This window comes from Rana temporaria, chromosome 6, assembly GCF_905171775.1.
Source record: "Rana temporaria chromosome 6, aRanTem1.1, whole genome shotgun sequence".
NCBI lineage: Eukaryota > Metazoa > Chordata > Amphibia > Anura > Ranidae > Rana > Rana temporaria.
Window position 1 is genome coordinate 165,312,131 of NC_053494.1, and position 19,280 is coordinate 165,331,410.

The window sequence follows — 19,280 nt, forward strand, 5'->3', positions numbered from 1 at the left end:
TATGTGTTCTGTTTTAAAGGGATGAGGTGGCAACTCTACTCGCAGGACCCCTTCATCGGGCATGTGACCAGGTTTGCTGTAACAATGTGATCGCTGAATAAAGTTTTGGATTCATGGTGTGCTGGTGATGTTCTCTCGCTCTGACTATATACAGTTCCAGCCGATGGTCATTGCAGCACCAACTTACATACACAGCCATTGCTACAGGAATGTGTGCATTGGGAATAGTGCGTTGGAATCTATTGGAAAATTTCACCTTTATTCCTGTTCTGGTGACAGCCCAAAATTTGGGATTTTCTTTTACTTTCACTCTCGGTGATAATGATAAACAGTACAGATAGTGTGATTTAATTGCCCTAATAGGGGTACAAACAGTAATAAGAACCTGGTGGTAACATGGAGGAACCCTAGAACTAACTTTTAGGACACAGGGAACCATCTACAAATAATTACTATATCTACCACTGGTAATCAAGCATAAACAATAAGTGGAATTATAAAGGCTCTTGCAGATGGGCGTTTGCAGGTTCAAATCCCCTCTAGCACAAAATTATAATTTCTGTAACACAGGTGGCGCATACATCCAGCCATAGAAGTGAATGGCTGAATGTAGCTGTATCTGGAACTGATGTTTAACCACACATGCATGTATAAAGTATTCCCTCAATGTGAAACTCATGCATTTTGGGACTACATCTTGCATGCAGATTAGTCAGATGAAGGGAACAGCCAGCAACTCTATGATTCCTTACATTCTTTATTGTTGCATATCAGTAAGTAAAAAAACAGTTTTTACTCTCTGATATGCAACAATAAAGAATATAAGGATTTACAGAGTTTCAGGCTGTTCCCTTCGTCTGACTAATCTGTCCATTGGTGTTGAGAGGACACCTAAGCCTGAGCACCAGGAAGATGGCTTCCACTAACTTAATACCTTGTGGTTCCACTGTTTAGATCGATGAACCTGCTCTCTTTATGGTTCAAATCTTACATGCACACATGGATAAAAGTAGGCGCAAAAAGAATTGGTGTTTTCTCGAGTTTAGATGCATACAGCCATTCACCTCAATGGCCGCCTGTGCGCATCACCTGCGGCTCTGCAGGCACCAGAAAACACCAGGATTTTTATGCTAGATGAGATTTGCACCTGGAAATGTCTGTGCTCACGCGCCCTGAGAATAAATAATAGAATAGAAAATAAGACATATACCGTACTTTACATTTTTGACACCTATTACATGACATTTTTTTTTTAGCAATAATAATGAAATTAAGTAAACAAGAAAATAAACAGTTACAATTTTAGTGTTACCTCAAACTTGTGGTCAGTAATGTGGCCCCTTACATTGGTATAAAGTCCCCCTTACACTGGTGGTCAGTGGGAAAAAAGCCCTAATACACTGGTGGTCATAGGGAAGAATACTGCCTACATTGGTAGTCAGTGGAAAGAACACTCCTTACACTTGTGGTTGGTGGAAAGAATGCTCAAAAAATATTTGGTCAATGGGAAAAAAATGTTTAGCTGAAAGAATTATTGGTGTCAGTAGCTGCTTATCTAGGCGCCAAAAAATGCTTTGATCAAGAAACCTGTAGCAACCTTTGGAGAAACCCTAGGGTTCCATGGAACCCTGGTTGTAAAAGTCTGTTATAACCTAGAACAGTGTTTTTCAACTCCAGTCCTCAAGGCACACCAACAGGTCATGTTTTCAGGATTTCCTTTAGATGAAACGACTGTGGTGATTACTAAGGCAGTGAAACTGATCAAATCACCTGTTCAAAATAATGGAAAGCCTGAAAACATGACCTGTTGGTGTGCCTTGAGGACTGGAGTTGAAAAACACTGACCTAGAACATGGGTGTGCAACCACATGCAGCCCCAGATAAATGTGGCCCAACACAAAATTATAACCTTACTTAAAAATTTTGATTTGTTTGTAAAAATGTGTTTACACTTAGCCAACACATGAGGCTGAAGAAAAATGTAACAGTTTCTCTTTACTGGACTTTTATACGTTTTATCTTTCCACTGTTTACAATCAAGCCTTATCCATGCCATCAGTTTTCGGCCGCTTCTATATTTGTGAGCAACAATTTTCAAGGATAAAGCACATAAAGGGCAAAATTAAAACCAAAATATCTACTGAGCACCTTGAGGATTGCTACTACATCCATCACTGATGCATTTGTTTTTAGCAATAATAATGAAATTAAGTAAACAAGAAAATAAACAGTTACAATTTTAGTGTTACCTCAAACTTGTGGTCAGTAATGTGGCCCCTTACATTGGTATAAAGTCCCCCTTACACTGGTGGTCAGTGGGAAAAAAGCCCTAATACACTGGTGGTCATAGGGAAGAATACTGCCTACATTGGTAGTCAGTGGAAAGAACACTCCTTACACTTGTGGTTGGTGGAAAGAATGCTCAAAAAATATTTGGTCAATGGGAAAAAAATGTTTAGCTGAAAGAATTATTGGTGTCAGTAGCTGCTTATCTAGGCGCCAAAAAATGCTTTGATCAAGAAACCTGTAGCAACCTTTGGAGAAACCCTAGGGTTCCATGGAACCCTGGTTGTAAAAGTCTGTTATAACCTAGAACAGTGTTTTTCAACTCCAGTCCTCAAGGCACACCAACAGGTCATGTTTTCAGGATTTCCTTTAGATGAAACGACTGTGGTGATTACTAAGGCAGTGAAACTGATCAAATCACCTGTTCAAAATAATGGAAAGCCTGAAAACATGACCTGTTGGTGTGCCTTGAGGACTGGAGTTGAAAAACACTGACCTAGAACATGGGTGTGCAACCACATGCAGCCCCAGATAAATGTGGCCCAACACAAAATTATAACCTTACTTAAAAATTTTGATTTGTTTGTAAAAATGTGTTTACACTTAGCCAACACATGAGGCTGAAGAAAAATGTAACAGTTTCTCTTTACTGGACTTTTATACGTTTTATCTTTCCACTGTTTACAATCAAGCCTTATCCATGCCATCAGTTTTCGGCCGCTTCTATATTTGTGAGCAACAATTTTCAAGGATAAAGCACATAAAGGGCAAAATTAAAACCAAAATATCTACTGAGCACCTTGAGGATTGCTACTACATCCATCACTGATGCATTTGTTTATCAAAAACAGTTAAATATCGCACTCGTTTTATGTTTAGAATAAAAAATATTACAAAAAAAATTACTCAGATAGGTACATTATCTATGTCAGTGATTGGTAACTTGATCTGCCCAATTTTTTCAGCTCATAAGCTATCCTTAATGTTAGTGTATTTTATGTGTGGACCACGACCATTCCTCTTCTTCCAATGTGGCCCACGAAGGTCAAAAGGTTGTACACCCCTGACCTATAGCATCAGATTGAATGCTCTCAGTTATATTATTGGTTGTTAAAGCCAGTCTTAACAAACCCACAGTGGCTTTTAATAAATACAGATCCAGTGATACAGATTTCTGTGCAAGAACAATGAATCCTCAAACAATTGACCTGCTTGCCAATACAATACAATACCAAATTATTCAATAACTAATTAATCCAATTAGTGTAATAAAAATGTGCAACCTGTAAAGTCTATAGTTTTGAAGGTACAAAAAGCCACATTTCTTTGAAAACTCATATTTTTAGAACATTTGTAGACGGTAGAGAACAAAGCCAAAAAACTTTTGGGCACACAACTTACCTCATTAACACAGTTGAAAAGGTCCCAGTCGTGAATTGTCATTTGGTAAGCCAAATCCTTTGAACTCATGAGTTCAAACGTTGACATGGTACCGACTGACGGGCCCTCTTGTTCTGGAATCGGTGTCTAAATCAGAAGACATTGATATTACTTAAAATAGAATTGTCTCACTTGTTATCCTTCTTCTACAACCTTAGGTGTTTTTTTTTATAGTAAAACAACCCAAAAAAATGACCAGTATAGATTTTTTTTTTTATCATGACAAGTTTAATATCTCATGTTTGTCCATCACCAATAAATACAATTGCACTTTCTCATCTTGAATTTTTATCAAAAGGTTTTCTGCACAGATTAAGTAAGATGCAATATGCTGATCTTGTGACCATTGTACATACCAGAGAATCAAACTGATCCCGAGGACAAGCAAAGAGTCGTCCATTAACGCTGAGTGTTGTAAACACAGAAATGTCATTTGGCTTCAGAACCACTTTCTCTAAAAGAGGGAAAAGGGTTAACTGTCAGTCACAAAGAATATATGCAAATATGACATTTATTTTTATGCCTTTATGGTCCTTTACTCCTTATTGTATTTTTTCCCCTAAGTAATCTCTAAAAGCACATCATAAGGGCCTGTTTCAACAGAATTTTGTTTGCTTAAACCAGGTTTTGCTTTCCCATATTCATTTTTTGTAAAGCCTGACTGAGGCAGGTCAAATGCATTTCAGAAGGTCAACTGCAAGTCAGATGCACCTGTCAATGAATTCTGAATGAACTCAGAATCATCACAAATTGATGTCAAACTAATGGCATCAATACAAACGCAAAACTTATTGAAACAGGCCCTAAGGCAGTTCAAAAGAGTCTGTAAACTCTAACAATGAACTTCTCAAATATGCTGCTTTTTATCCTCGTAAATGTACCACTGAAAGAGTTTTTGAGAATATAATATTGGTTGTGGTTCAGTAATTTAGCAAAAGAAAGCTGGGCAAGGCTGACACCACTCAGTTAAAAAATTGCTGTTGGCTATCTGCCCACAACAGGACATGGGAGCTGGCACATCGACAGATATTTTTGTACTTGCAAAGCTTCTAAAGGCACAAGACATAGGGAAATATACATGTATTGCATGCTAATTTTTTTATTTTATTTTGCCCTGACATACATTTTAAACAACAAACAGTAACCTATTGTAACCAGATTTCACATTGTTGTAGTTATACTAGAATAATGCAATTCTGGTTGCTAGGGATTACTTAATTCTGAACACTAAATTGTACAACTGGAAAACTAATTTATTCTCTAACATTTCACCTCCTCCATCTTTTACAGAATTCATATTAGGCGTTTCTGCAAAGGAACTTGGTTAAAGGAGAAGTACAGCCAAAGCTCATTTGGCTGTACTTCTCCTGTGGATCACAGGAGTGCAGTTCATTCTGTACTTCTGTGACCTATTTTCAGAAGACAGCTGGCAAAAGTCTGGGGAGCTGTGAGAACCGAGCAATCTGCAGCGTTAAATCACTCGGTTCTCATTCTTAGTGGCTGCATCGATGCTGCATCCACCTAGGTAAGTATGAATATTAACCTCTTTTGGTTGATGCCTCCTGGGTCCTTTAAGGGTTTTAAGATGCCAGTAGGTGGGGCATGGCTTAAGATCATGTGACCACCATGACAGCATGCAGCGGTCGGGAGCTTTCAGGTAGACGTCGACCACTGTGTGGAGCGTGCAGTGCGGCACAGCGCTATTGACTGAAATTCACATAAATATGCGGCCTCTCGCACTAAGGCTCAGGCGCCACATATTTGCATGCGGTCAGCAAAAAGGGGTGAAATAAAAAAAACACACTTCTCTTTTAAAGTAAACATCATATTTTTGTTGCTGTCTTTGTATCCCATTTTAGATCCAACAGGAAGTTAGAAAAATCTCGCCAAAGCAAAGGGAAATTCCTTTTAGACAGTTGTCACTAAATTAGGTGGGAGATAAAAAATTTAAAATTCTCGATCCTTCCATCACTTTCTGTCTCTGTGGTCACCAGGACAAATAGAGAAGGTGAATCTCCTTAGTGGGGACATACATAGATAGCAATGAAAACTTGAAGTTTAAGCAGGAAATCATCAAACACAGAATGTATAAAGTCCAGAATACATTTTATTGAGGCACTGTATCCATAAATCTAATGTGTTTCAGGGACTCAACTGGTCCCCCGTTATCAGGGCTTGTATTGTAAAATGACACATGTACTGGACTGATAAAAATGGAGGGATGTTAAAGGGGTAATGAGTGTGATCTCTCCAGATGCTGGTTGAGCTGTATCCATAGCTTAAAAAAGTTTTGGGTTTAGATACACTTTAAACCAAGACTAATGATGACATCAAATCAGGGGAAGACCTGCTTCAGATCCAGGGATCCCATACAATGTTCCAGTTGTTTAACACGTTTGAATCATGAGGGCAACAAAATAAACGCCATTAGATAATCTGAACAGTATCTAAACAATGATCTAAGCAGATAGCATTCGAACAAGAAAGCCAGAGGCAGTCAAAATATGACAATTTTTGGCAGAATATACATAAAAAAAAAATCAGGATACCTGACCTGGCTATTTGCATTTTTGCCCCATCCTATTACTGAACTGTGAAAGGAAGGTATGTAGAATTTAATGACAAACCCTTATCTTTTTTTCTAAATAATTTCCTTAAACTGGTTATTGTTTTTTGGGTTGTAAAGAGGTACTTGCCTATGCCAAATCCCGAGCTCCCATGGATGTATTTTACACAAACTTGGTTACTTTGCCAGCATTACAGCCAAAAAAATCCAACTTCTGCATTTTAGTCATTGTTTAAGTGGAAATCTGTCAATCATACAATTAGATTTCTTTTGCCTCCTCCTTGATCAACATGACTGAAGATCTGTCAAAGTCTTTTTCTGTTTGATTGACATAATTGCTTTGCACAGCCTCACTTACTATGCTATTATGCTAAAGATCTGGAAAGCATAACACTTAAAGAGTAGCTTGCTACAATATAATTGTTTACTACTTCCATAATGTGCTTTAGCCTTAACTTAGCAGAGGTGTGTTTTAGAAAGGCATCGATGGATCTTAAAATCATCCTTAACAGTATTTAAGGAGTATTGGTTCTGTCAGCGCTTACATACACTATCATTATCGTTAAGAAAGAGAGGAAGGCATATTTGATTCACATGTTGGTTGAATATTGTGTTTTCCCTTTATTTTCAAAAAAGAAAAAAGATAATTCACCCTGACATTGATACCTTAAAACTCATGGTTAATGACAGTGGTTCAGCACATACCACAAAGCCAACTCTTTAGTATCCATGTGGGCTGTCCCAGACCAACCAAAGATCCAAAGCCCACATTACAAAATGAAGGCTGGATCTGCGCTCACTCCCATAATTGCTTTTTGTCTTCAATCAAGTGAATAAAAACGAGTGGGAGGGATGGGAACGAGGGACGCCTATTAGCAAAAATATGTTGGCGTAGGATGCACCCCCTGCCACACCTTCTTAACAGAGAATTATACAAAAAAAATGTGTTAAACCTCCAAGTGCCCTTTCTCTTACCACTACTTTTCCTTTATACTGGTTTTTGAAATGTACACATGCAGCAAATTAGAAATTGGACGAAAGGTTTAGCACTGGGAAACACTTTTTCAAATACATTTTATATACAACTATATAGATCAGATCAAAATGATGGACAAATGAGGAGGAAAGAGGGACAGGGGGACTAAGTTCCAAATTAGGAACAGCCCCTCGAAATCAGAGACATTTGGGAGCTATGCTGTAAGTTTTGACTATAGGCTGGGTGCACAAGTGTGCTCAGTCTAGTTCCCTAGTTTGGACACTAGGTTTTGCCATAGACAGCTATGAGAACAGGCTCAGGGACCCCTATTAGTGACATCATAGATAGCCATTAGCGATAGCCACTTCAGACTAGTGCGATCTTAGAAAGTGTCATCCTTGCCCACATGGGGCATCCTGGGAAGTAGTGCTTAGACATAAATAGTCTGGTGGGAGACTGCCTGGGGTCATCATCGGAAGTGTCTGTAGGATCACAGCAAAGGTTTGGTCTGTGAGGCTCTATCTCTTCGAGCTTCTCAGTAGAGGGAAAGCAGCAGAGGAAAGGTGCAGGACTATTGAGACATGGGGGAACTTTACTTTTTTTTTATTATTATTTTATTTAAAACTTGTTAACAATGTCCCTTTTTTTTTTATAAACTTTATTGCTATCACAAGAGATGAACAACATCCCTTGTGACAGCATGGGCTGTGACACATCCTCTTTATGGAGAGATCTGGGGTCTATCAGACCCCAGATGTCTCCTCTGGCCTCCAAAGCATCTGCTCCAACCAAGATTGGTTTGATCAGATGCTTGTACAAGCCAAAGCTGGTTTCTGATCTAACAGAGAGGGATGAACAACATCAGTTTTGTTTTCTCTGTTCAGTCTGGTCAGAGCGGTCCCAGGCTCTCTCATCCAATTGTGCAAGGACAGCAGCGGTAGGGGAGCACCCCCACTCGTAGAAGTGATTGAGTGTCTCTATGGCCACTTAAATAGCTTGTACTGTAAAGGGAATTACTGGCTGAAATTTTTGATATTGGGATATGTGCAGGCATCATCCTGGTATAACCACTGAAACCCCAGGACATCATATGATGTCCCATGAGTGGCAAGTGGTTAAAAATGAATTAAATTACGTTTTTGGACAAATTTCTGACTAGGTGGTATAGAACATTCTTTCGCCAGGCTCAGATGTTTCCAGGTTCTGATTCCACCTGCTGGCGCGGCTGCGCTCACCGCAGTACATTTCTTCATCTTTGGTGGGACTGTCAAAAGATTAGGACTTTTTGGGTATTCAATACTTCCTTAGATCCATAAAACGTCCATACGACCAGTTCAATATACCCCACTTCAGTTTCACTTCCATGATGCTAGGTCTTTGGTCAGCAGATATAAAAAAGAGTGTAATCCCTCACTTGCTAAATGCTGCTAAATGCCTGATCCCAAGATATTGGAAAAAGGTAGCATGTCCAACATTAGCTGATTGATAGAGAGAAGTAAACGTTCATGAAACCTGAACGTTGGGTACTACTAAGGACCAGTTGGATCGATTCCGCGATACCTGATCGGGATGGATGTATTATTCTGAAGAGATCCATCATGCATAGTATTGCCCCTCCCAGACTGAGCGTCCAACTTACTAGGGACTAACTTTAGCCTCTTTTCTTCCCCTTTTCACACCTTTTTTGGATTCTCTGAACTGACTATAAAGGGCAGTGATTGATAAATTGATTGTGAAACAGATCAAAAATAAGGTGGGACAATAGTCCTACAAAGAGTCTGTAGACACAATGAGGTCCCCCAGTAACCTTCTTAAAATGGAAATGAAAAAGAAAGCACCTGACAAGAGGTTGCCCATTATTGGTGATGTACAGGGGCCTACAGCATCGTTTTATTTTACATCATTATAGTTACATAATTGGGGGTATAAGGGAATAGTGTGTAGAGAAAGAGGCCCCGATTCAGATACGAGATACAAAGGCATATCTCCATATACGCCGTCGTATCTCTGAGTGCGGGCCGTCGTATCTATGCGCCTGATTCAGAGAATCAGTTACACATAGATTTCCCTAGGATCCGACCGGCGTAAGTGTCTTACACCGTCGTATCTTTGGCTGCATATTTACGCTGGCCGCTAGGTGGCGCTTCCGTATAGTTACGCAAGGAATATGCTAATTAGGTATTTACGCCGATTCAGAAACGTACATCCGGCCGGCGCATTTTTAACGTTGTTTACGCTAGGCTTTTTCCGGTGTAAAGTTACCCCTGCTATATGAGGCGTAGCTAATGTTAAGTATGGACGTCGTTCCCGCGCCGAGTTTTGAAAATTTTACGTCGTTCGCGAATAGGGCTTTGCGTAAGTTACATTCACGTCGAAACCAATGAGGCTTTGCGGCGTAATTTCGAGCATGCACACTGGTATTCTCTCACGAACGGCGCATGCGCCGTTCACAAAAAACGTAAAATACGCGGGGTCATCTTAAATTTGGATAAAACACGCCCACAACATCCCCATTTGAATTAGGCGGGCTTACGCCGCCACACATACGTTACGCCACCGTAACTAAGGGCGCAAGTTCTTTCTGCATACGGAACTTGCGCCCAAAGTTACGGCGGCGTAACGTATCTGAGATACGTTACGCCCGCAGATAGATAGAAGAATCTATCTGAATCCGGGCCAGTATGTTTATAAAAGGTCATGACAACATAGTTTTGAAGTATAGAATGATGAAAAAAGCAATCCTTTTATATATAATACTAAATATGCACTTATTCTGTGGTATATTCATGTATATTATATAACATTCCTGTATTAAAATATCTCAATATTAAAAAAAAATTTGTATATTGCACTATAGCCCCTATACTACAATATAACAGGTATGTTACCAACTGTTGCCAATTTCCTATTCATTCCTCTTTTTTGTTTTGTTTTGGGGAGGGGGACACGTTCCAGCATAGCAGCGATTATTGCATTTAGCACTGGCAGCTGGTCTAAAGTAAGCAGGTTGCCATGGTTATGACGGTTAATAATGGTGTGTCACCTCTGCTTCATGTTTACATTCCAAATCCCTTACAATATTGCACAATCTAAACACACTACACACACTGTTGATATAAAAGGGGCAAGTGCTGTTTATTTCTCATATTCATCATTTGTTTGAAGAATCTGCATAAAAAAAGACTATTAATTATCCTGAGAGGATATTGTTGCAGCCTGTAGTTAATTTGAGTGGAAGAACTTGGAAAATATTTTGGTAAAAAAATTACAAAATGTTATCAGAATTCTATAGCAGGAAATCCATTGATTTATTTTTTATTTTACAAAATTAAGACCCTTTTCATACTGAGGCAGTTTTCAGGCATTTTTAGCGCTAGAAATAGCGCCTGTAAAATAGCTCTCTGTAATTTTCTGTAAAATGCAATGCAATATGACTACCTGGAGGTGTTTTTTTTTTGCCATAGATATCAGGCAGATGGTTTAGGAAAAAATTGCCCCCTCCGAGAATCTGGGTGAGAGCGGGAGGCTCCACGGGTGACAGTGTGGGCGGTTCTGCTCGGTCGGTGAGTGGGCGGGCAGGTGAGAGATGGGGGGTACCTGGGCGGTTCAGTGTGTGAGCGCTGCTGGCCAATCAGGGAGCCAGCAGGCATGGGAGCAGAGAAATGACATCATCTCCTGGCGCCTGCCCTGTATTCTTGCAGTTCCGCCCTCTCTGTGACTGTGTAAGCAGCCGTGGGCAGCAGAGAGATTACATCATCTCTCTGCTGCCTAACATTGGGACATTGCACTTCAGCAGGAAAGTGACACAGGAGATGACAATGACAATCAGGAGTGTGGCAAGTGACAATCTGAATCTGGTGGCAGGCGACGTGGCAAGTGACAATCCGCATCTGGTGGCAGGCGACGTGGCAATTGACAATCTGCAACGTGTGGCAGGTGACGTGGCAAGTGACAATCTGCAACATGTGACAGGTGACACGGCAAGTGACAATCCGCAATGGGTGGCAAGTGACAATATGCAATGTGTGACATGTGGCGTGGCAAGTGACAATCTGCAAGTGTGTTAGGCAACGTGGCAAGTGACAATCCGTGACATGGCAAGTGACAATCCGCAACGTGTGGCAGGTGACGTGGCAAGTGACAATCCACATTTGGTGGCAGGCGATGTGGCAAGTGACAATCCACATTTGGTGGCAGGTGACGTGGCAAGTGACAATCCGCATTTGGTGGCAGGCGACATGGCAAGTGACACACTCGGGGCTCCCACTGATTCTGCATTATGGTGAGTTGGACTATTTAATTTTATTCTACAATGTAATAATAGAAATAATGCGCTTCAATCATCCTGAGACCATAATAACCCTGGTGCCGTGATAATTGAAGCGCCAATACCAGCCATTTCCCCGATAAATGTATCCAAAAAAAAAAAGTTTTTTCTGGCAGTGCCCCCCTAGACTCTGGATCCGCCCCTGTGTAGTTGAAAGAACAGGTCTCAGGCACATGTACTCTGACTTCTTGAAGGAAAGAAAAAAAACAGTACTTTCAGCAAACATCGCATCTTTCTCAACACAACAACAGCCAGAAAATATTTGGCAGAAGCATCACGACTTGAAAAAAAGAAGTAAGGATCTACACTATGTGGAGCATTCATTCATTTTTTCATGTCTTGGGAGTACAACCAAGGGATTGAACGCTAGGAGCAAGCTTTGGAGGACCAATATTGTGCAATCCACTAAATGCAACAATAAAATGTCCAGCTTCTTTCAAGTCACAACACTCCATGTAAATGATCCTCCTCCACCTCTGTGAACAATCAGCTCGGCTCAATGTGATACCCCACGCCTTATGTCCACACAGAGAACTCTCTAGATAAATATGACCTTTCCGAAAAAAAAAGGTCTATAGCACAATTGTATCACACCTGCATCTCGCACAGTCCTTTCTCTTTCTATAGGAGCTTTTACATGTAATACTCAAAGCAATTCAACACCAAAAACTCTGATAGTGTAATAAAGTTTTGAACATTTATTTAAAATCAAAGAAATATATTTTCTCATTTGTGAGAGCTAAAATCTGCACCAGTCTGAAAATGCTTATGCTGGCCAATTACATTATACAATCTTCTTATTCTATTTCCATTAGATTTACCTTCAACCACAATATGTAGTGCAAGGGCCTGCCTGATTGCATACAAATTTAAATAGGTAGATTCACAAAGAGTTAGGCCGGCTTATCAGTAGATAAGCCGACCTAACTCTGAATCTACGCCGGCGTTTGTTTAAGCGTATGCTCAAACAGAGATACGCTTAAACTAAGCTAAGATAGGCCGGCTTGCGCCGTTCTATCTTAGCTTGCAATGTTTCTGATGGCCGCTAGATGGCGCTTCCATTGCGGCCGGCGTAGATTATGTAAATGAGGAGATACGCCGATTCACGAATGTACGCCAGGCCTACGCCGTCGAATTACGTCGTTTCCGTAAGGCCTTAGGCGGCCTAAAGTTATTCCACCTATGAGGTGGAATAACAATGTTAAAGTATGGCCGCCGTTCCCGCCGTGAGGTTCTAAATTTTTGCGTCGTTTGCGTAAGTCGTCCACGAATCGGGAGTTACGTCGTTTACGTCCACGTCGAAATCAATAGGCCCGTACAGCGTACTTAGCCGCAATGCGCACTGGGAAATGTAGTCGCCCGGCGCATGCGCAGTGTCAAAAAACGTCAAAAAACGTGAGGTCAAGCCTCATTTCCATACAACACGCCCCCCTCCAAGCAATTTGAATTAGGTGCCCTTACGCCCGCTCGTTTTAGGCTACGCCGCCGTAGATTAGCAGGTAAGTAGATTGTGAATCACTACTAGCCTAACTAATTTACGGCGGTGTAGCCTAAACAGGCTAGGCTAGGCCGCCCTAAAGTTAGGCCAATGTGTGTGAATCTACCTAAAAGTGTTTAGGTTGGACCTCATAAATTATATCGTTTTGGTAAATTTATAGCAAAATTGTATAATGCATGGCTAGCCTAATGCCCTGTACACACGATCGGGTTGTCTGATGAAAACGGACTGGATTTTTTCATCAGATATCCGATGAAGCTGACTTTCATCAGTCTTGCCTACACACCATCGGTTAGAAATCCAACGCGGTGACATAAAACACTACGACGTGCTGAGAAAAATGAAGTTCAATGCTTCCGAGCATGCGTCGACTTGATTCTGAGCATGCATGGATTTTTGACCGATGGATTTCCCCACAGACAATCGTTTTTTTCTATCGTTTTTTTAACCATAAGAACATTTTAAACCAGGTTCTATTTTTTTTTACCGATGGGGAAAAAAACGATGGGGCCATACACACGATCGGTCCGTTTTCATCAGACAAACCGATCGTGTGTACAGGTGTCAGAACCTGTACTCACCGAGACCGAGATGCTGAGGGCGGCTCACCTTTGCGACCCTGTGCAGACCACTCCCTGGAGTTGGGACAGAGGAGGGACGGCACAAGGAGGCACCGGCGCCGGGAGCTGGCAGGAAGACTTGGTGCAGCTGACGGAAGCAGGGCAGGTGCAGAAGACTGGAGACAAGCGTTGGTCAGGCAGGAGCTGGTAGGTGAGTCTGGTAGGGTCCACAGGAGATGAGGGCAAATCCGAGTCACAAGCCGAGGGTCAAGGGCAGGAGAGTTCAGAGGGAGTCCATGAGAGCAAGCCAAGGTCAAGGGGCAGGAGATAACAGCAATCCAGGTAACGTTAGCCAAAGGGTCAGAGGTTCCAGGTGAGAGGAGAGTCGTCAGGAATTCCGGGTCAAAACAGGCAGGTACGGCAACAGGTAAACACATAGGAGCTGAAGACAAACCAGCAACCTGTTCAGGGAAGGCTGCTGGTTTAAATAGGAATGTCCGGCCTCTGATTGGCCCCAGGGTTGCCGCATACGTGCACGTGCGCGCTTCCACGCACACGGCGCGCTGCCGTACCGCGCATGCGTGCGCGCAAACCACGCACAGGCATGCGCCGAAATGTCATTCTACTGGGCATGTGCGGGAATCTGTCAGAGATGGAGCTAGTACCCTGACAGTGCCCCCCCCAAGGGGCGGACTCCGGACGCCCAAACTGGTCATTAACTCCGGGTGTTCCAGGTGAAAGGCCCGAATCAGGCGAGGGGCATGGAGATTCCGGGAAGGCTCCCAAGAGTTATCTTCAGGGGGATATCCCTTCCACTTTATAAGGTATTGCAACTGCCTTCCTCTTTTCCTGCAGCTCAAGATAGCCTCCACCTCAAACTCTTTTTCACCCTCAATCTCCACTGGTGGAGGTGGCAGTTCTTCTCTACCGTTGAAGGGGTCAGACACAACGGGCTTAAGCAGAGAGGCATGAAACACAGGGTGGATCTTGTAGGACCTGGGTAAAGCCAACTCAAAAGCTACTGGGTTGATTTCTCGCCTGATCTCAAATGGCCCGATGAACCTTGGACCCAGCTTCCGAGAGGGAATAGGTAACTTGAGGTTGATGGCGGATAGCCAGACCTTCTCACCCACTTTGAAGACAGGGCAATCCTTCCTCCCCTTGTCATGGAACCTCTTATAGTCCTGCTGAGCTTGCTGCATGCTTTCCTGTAACTTCTGAAAGTTTTGCTGGATGCAGGTCACACGTTCCTGGACCGCTGGCACAGATGTTTCCGGGATGGAGTCCGGCAAAAAGGAAGGGTGGAAACCGAAGTTAGCCCAGAACGGGGTTTGGTTTGTGGAAGAATGTATGGAATTATTGTAAGCGAACTCGGCTGTAGATAACAAGGAGGACCAATCGTCTTGGGAGACTGAGCAAAAGCATCGTAGATACTGTTCTAGCGTTTGATTAGTGCGCTCTGTCTGGCCATTACTTTGAGGGTGATAGGCCGAGGACAGACAGATCTTCACTTCCAAAGCTCTGCAAAGTTCCTTCCAAAATTTGGATGTGAATTGAGTACCTCTGTCAGATACTATGCTTTTGGGCACTCCATGGAGCTTGATAATCTCTTTAAAAAAGATTTTGGCTGTGTCTGCCGCGGAGGGCGTACCCACCATGGGCAAAAAATGCGCCATCTTGGACAGACGGTCCACCACGACTAGGATCGTGGTAAACCCGGCTGAAGGAGGCAAATCGACAATAAAGTCCATGGAGATGTCAATCCAGGGCCGTTCTGGGATAGGAAGGGGTTTCAGCAGCCCCCAGGTCTTCGTGTTTGGCCCCTTACTCCGCTGGCAGCGAATGCAGGAAGAGACATAATCCTTGCAGTCAGACCTCCATTTAGGCCACCAGAAGGAGCGAGAGATCAGTTCGGAAGTTTTACGGGTACCAAAATGGCCAGCCAATTTACGATCATGGAAGGTGCTGAGGATTAACTGTCTTGCCTCTGTTGGAACAAAAATCTTCCCACGAGACCACAGCAGGTCGTCCTTTTTCTCCAAGGAGGAAACCTCATGATCAGGGCACCGTTGGCATGCGGTCTTTAGAGCAGTCAACAAATCTGTTTGAGGGAGAAGCAAAAAATTTTGAGGTGACAGGATCGTGCTGGGCTCGGAAGTATCGGGCGTCTCTGGAAACATCCTGGAGAGGGCATCAGCTTTTCCATTTTTTTGCGCCAGGACGATAGGTAATATGGAAATTGAAGCGAGCAAAAAAAAGAGCCCAACGGGCTTGTCTGGGCCTAAGGCGTTTTGCAGACCGTAAGTATTCCAGGTTCCTGTGGTCAGTGAAAATGATAATGGGATGCGCTGCCCCCTCCAGCAGGTACCTCCACTCCTCCAGTGCAAATTTTATGGCCAGTAGTTCTCTATCGCCTACGTCGTAATTGCGCTCAGGAGGACTTAGTTTCCGAGAGGCATAGGCTACTGGGTGAAGAAGCGACTTCGGTCCCTGTCTCTGGGAAAGAATAGCGCCTGTAGCAGATTCCGAGGCGTCCACTTCTAGAACAAAAGGTAACGTAGAATCCGGATGACAAAGTACAGGTGCCGAGGTAAAGGCCGTTTTGAGTTTGATAAAGGCCTCCTGAGCCTCTTGTGGCCACTGGAAGCGGTGCCCCTGGCGGGTCAACTTGGTGATGGGAGAAACAATTGATGAAAAACCGATGATGAATCGTCTATAAAAATTGGCGAAGCCAATGAAGCGCTGAACGCCCTTTTTGTCTGTTGGAGGTGCCCACTCCTGAATAGCACTGATTTTCTGGGGATCCATGGCTACCCCATGCACAGAAATGATAAATCCTAAAAATTGCACTGATGTCTTTTCGAACTCGCATTTTTCTGATTTGAGATAAAGCCGGTGTTGTCTCAAGATGGTGAGAACCTGCCTGACATGTTGCCGATGTAATTCTTTTGTGGCTGAAAAGATGAGAATATCGTCCAAGTAGACTACGAGGAAGTCATCTAAAAATTGTCGAAAAATGTCATTGACTAGATGCTGGAAGGTGGCGGGCGCATTACAGAGCCCAAAGGGCATGACCAGATACTCGAAGTGCCCGAATCTGGACCTGAACGCAGTCTTCCACTCATCTCCTGCCCTTATTCGGACCAAATTGTAGGCGCCCCGGAGGTCCAATTTAGAAAAAACCTGAGCTGATCGGAACCTTTGAAAGAGCTCGGGGATTAGAGGCAGCGGGTACCGGTTCTTGATGGTAATTTTGTTTAACTCCCTATAATCAATGCAGGGTCTAAGCGATCCATCTTTTTTCTCGACAAAGAAGATCCCCGCCCCCGCTGGCGAGGAGGAGGGACGGATGAACTTCTTACTTAAATTTTCTTCAATATAGACCTTGAGGGTCTTCAACTCAGTCTCTGACAAGGGGAATATGCGCCCAAAGGGAATTTCAGATCCGGGCAAGAGGTCAATGGGGCAGTCATATGACCGATGTGGTGGGAGACAATCGGCTTGTTTTTTGTCAAAGACATCCTTGAAGTCTAGGTAGGCTGGAGGAACATGCTGTAGGTCTTCAGGTGGAGTAGCTAGCGTGGAGCAGGCGACTGGAGCGGGTGCGAGACAGTGCTGGGAACAGTAGGTGGAAGGGAAGCTGACTTCTTTCTTGAGCAAATCAATGCAGGGCAGATGAACTTGTAGCCAAGGGAGACCCAGAATGATAGGGAACATGGGGGATGGGATCAAGTCCAAACAGAGGAACTCCCGGTGCCCAGAATCTGAGATGGCACAAAGAGGAAGGGTTTCCTGGGTAATCAATCCGGAACGGGGAAGAGAGCCATCAGCCAGATGAACTTGCAGCTGAAAATCCTTGGTACGGCAGGGGATACGCAGCTGCAGGCCCCGGAATCAATTATCGCCGGCAGACGTGTTGCCCCTTCCGGGAGCTGTAGGGAAAGAAAGAGGATAACATAAGTCTGAGGCAAACTGGTAACAGGGAAATTGATAGCAGATGGAGGTTTCGACTTACAAGGCCTTACTGGGCAAGTGCGCAAAAAGTGTCCGGCGGCTCCGCAGTACAGACAGAGGTTAGATTGACGCCTCCGGAGTCTTTCTTCTGGAGTCAGAGGGGCCCGTACTATACCAAGCTGCATCGGCTCTGGGTCGGGTAATGAGGTGTTTGGTGGAGCTGGGTGAGGCGGAGGTACTGGAGCATATCTTGGTGGAACCCAGTTAGGCCGGTTGGACTGGAACCTCTCCGAACGACGTTCTCGAAGGCGCCTATCCAGCTGAGTGGCGGTTTGGATTAAATCCTCAAGAGAGGCAGGGGGTGCCGACCTTGCAAGCTCATCCTTTAGGTTCTCAGAGAGGCCCTGGCGGTATTGGTACCTGAGGGCCAACTCATTCCAGCCTGTGTCAGCAGACCACTTTCTAAATTCGGCGGTGTAGTCTTCCACCGGCCGTCTCCCTTGATTTAAGCTGTGCAGAGTACCCTCTGCGGTGGCTGCACGTAGGGGGTCGTCGTATAATTTCTCCATGTGGGTGAAGAAGGTGTCCATAGAGTCAAGTATTGGACTGCGTTGTTCCATTAAGGAGTGTGCCCATGCTTGAGGCTCCTCAGAAAGGAGAGAGATTACGAATCCAACCTTAACAGCTTCGGTCGCAAAAGTTCTAGGTTGCAAGGCCAGGTAAAGGGAACAGGCATTCTTGAAAGCCCGATATTTCCGGCGGTCGCCTGAGAATCGCTCGGGCATGGAGACCCGGGGTTCGGGATTACTCCCCATCATGGCAGGGCTTGCAGGAGCTTGGGCAGCAGAAGGTCCGGGTGAAGAGGCTAGGGCCGCAGTGGATGGACCTGGGGAACCGGACAGTTGTTGGAGGCGGCCATCAATCTGGAGGTAGCCTTCCTGAAGCTTCTGGACTGCCTCTGTTAAGGCGGAGACCTGTTGGCACAGCGTCTCAAAGGGTGAGCGCGCCCTGTCGGTCTCAGACATCTGGCTGGTTTGTACTGTCAGAACCTGTACTCACCGAGACCGAGATGCTGAGGGCGGCTCACCTTTGCGACCCTGTGCAGACCACTCCCTGGAGTTGGGACAGAGGAGGGACGGCACAAGGAGGCACCGGCGCCGGGAGCTGGCAGGAAGACTTGGTGCAGCTGACGGAAGCAGGGCAGGTGCAGAAGACTGGAGACAAGCGTTGGTCAGGCAGGAGCTGGTAGGTGAGTCTGGTAGGGTCCACAGGAGATGAGGGCAAATCCGAGTCACAAGCCGAGGGTCAAGGGCAGGAGAGTTCAGAGGGAGTCCATGAGAGCAAGCCAAGGTCAAGGGGCAGGAGATAACAGCAATCCAGGTAACGTTAGCCAAAGGGTCAGAGGTTCCAGGTGAGAGGAGAGTCGTCAGGAATTCCGGGTGAAAACAGGCAGGTACGGCAACAGGTAAACACATAGGAGCTGAAGACAAACCAGCAACCTGTTCAGGGAAGGCTGCTGGTTTAAATAGGAATGTCCGGCCTCTGATTGGCCCCAGGGTTGCCGCATACGTGCACGTGCGCGCTTCCACGCACACTGCGCGCTGCCGTACCGCGCATGCGTGCGCGCAAACCACGCACAGGCATGCGCCGAAATGTCATTCTACTGGGCATGT

General features: G+C 44.2%; 1 protein-coding gene across 1 annotated transcript in view; it reads right to left on the reverse strand.

The window, feature by feature from the left end:
* The window catches only part of RAPGEF4 (Rap guanine nucleotide exchange factor 4), a 198,463-nt gene that overhangs the window by 69,145 nt on the left and 110,038 nt on the right, over positions 1-19,280 (reverse strand). The window contains exons 19-20 of the mRNA XM_040358501.1: positions 4,083-4,180; positions 3,688-3,813 (exon numbers count right to left, since the gene is read on the reverse strand). Coding sequence (XP_040214435.1) covers positions 3,688-3,813; positions 4,083-4,180 — 224 coding nt within the window. The remainder of the gene's footprint in view (positions 1-3,687; positions 3,814-4,082; positions 4,181-19,280) is intronic.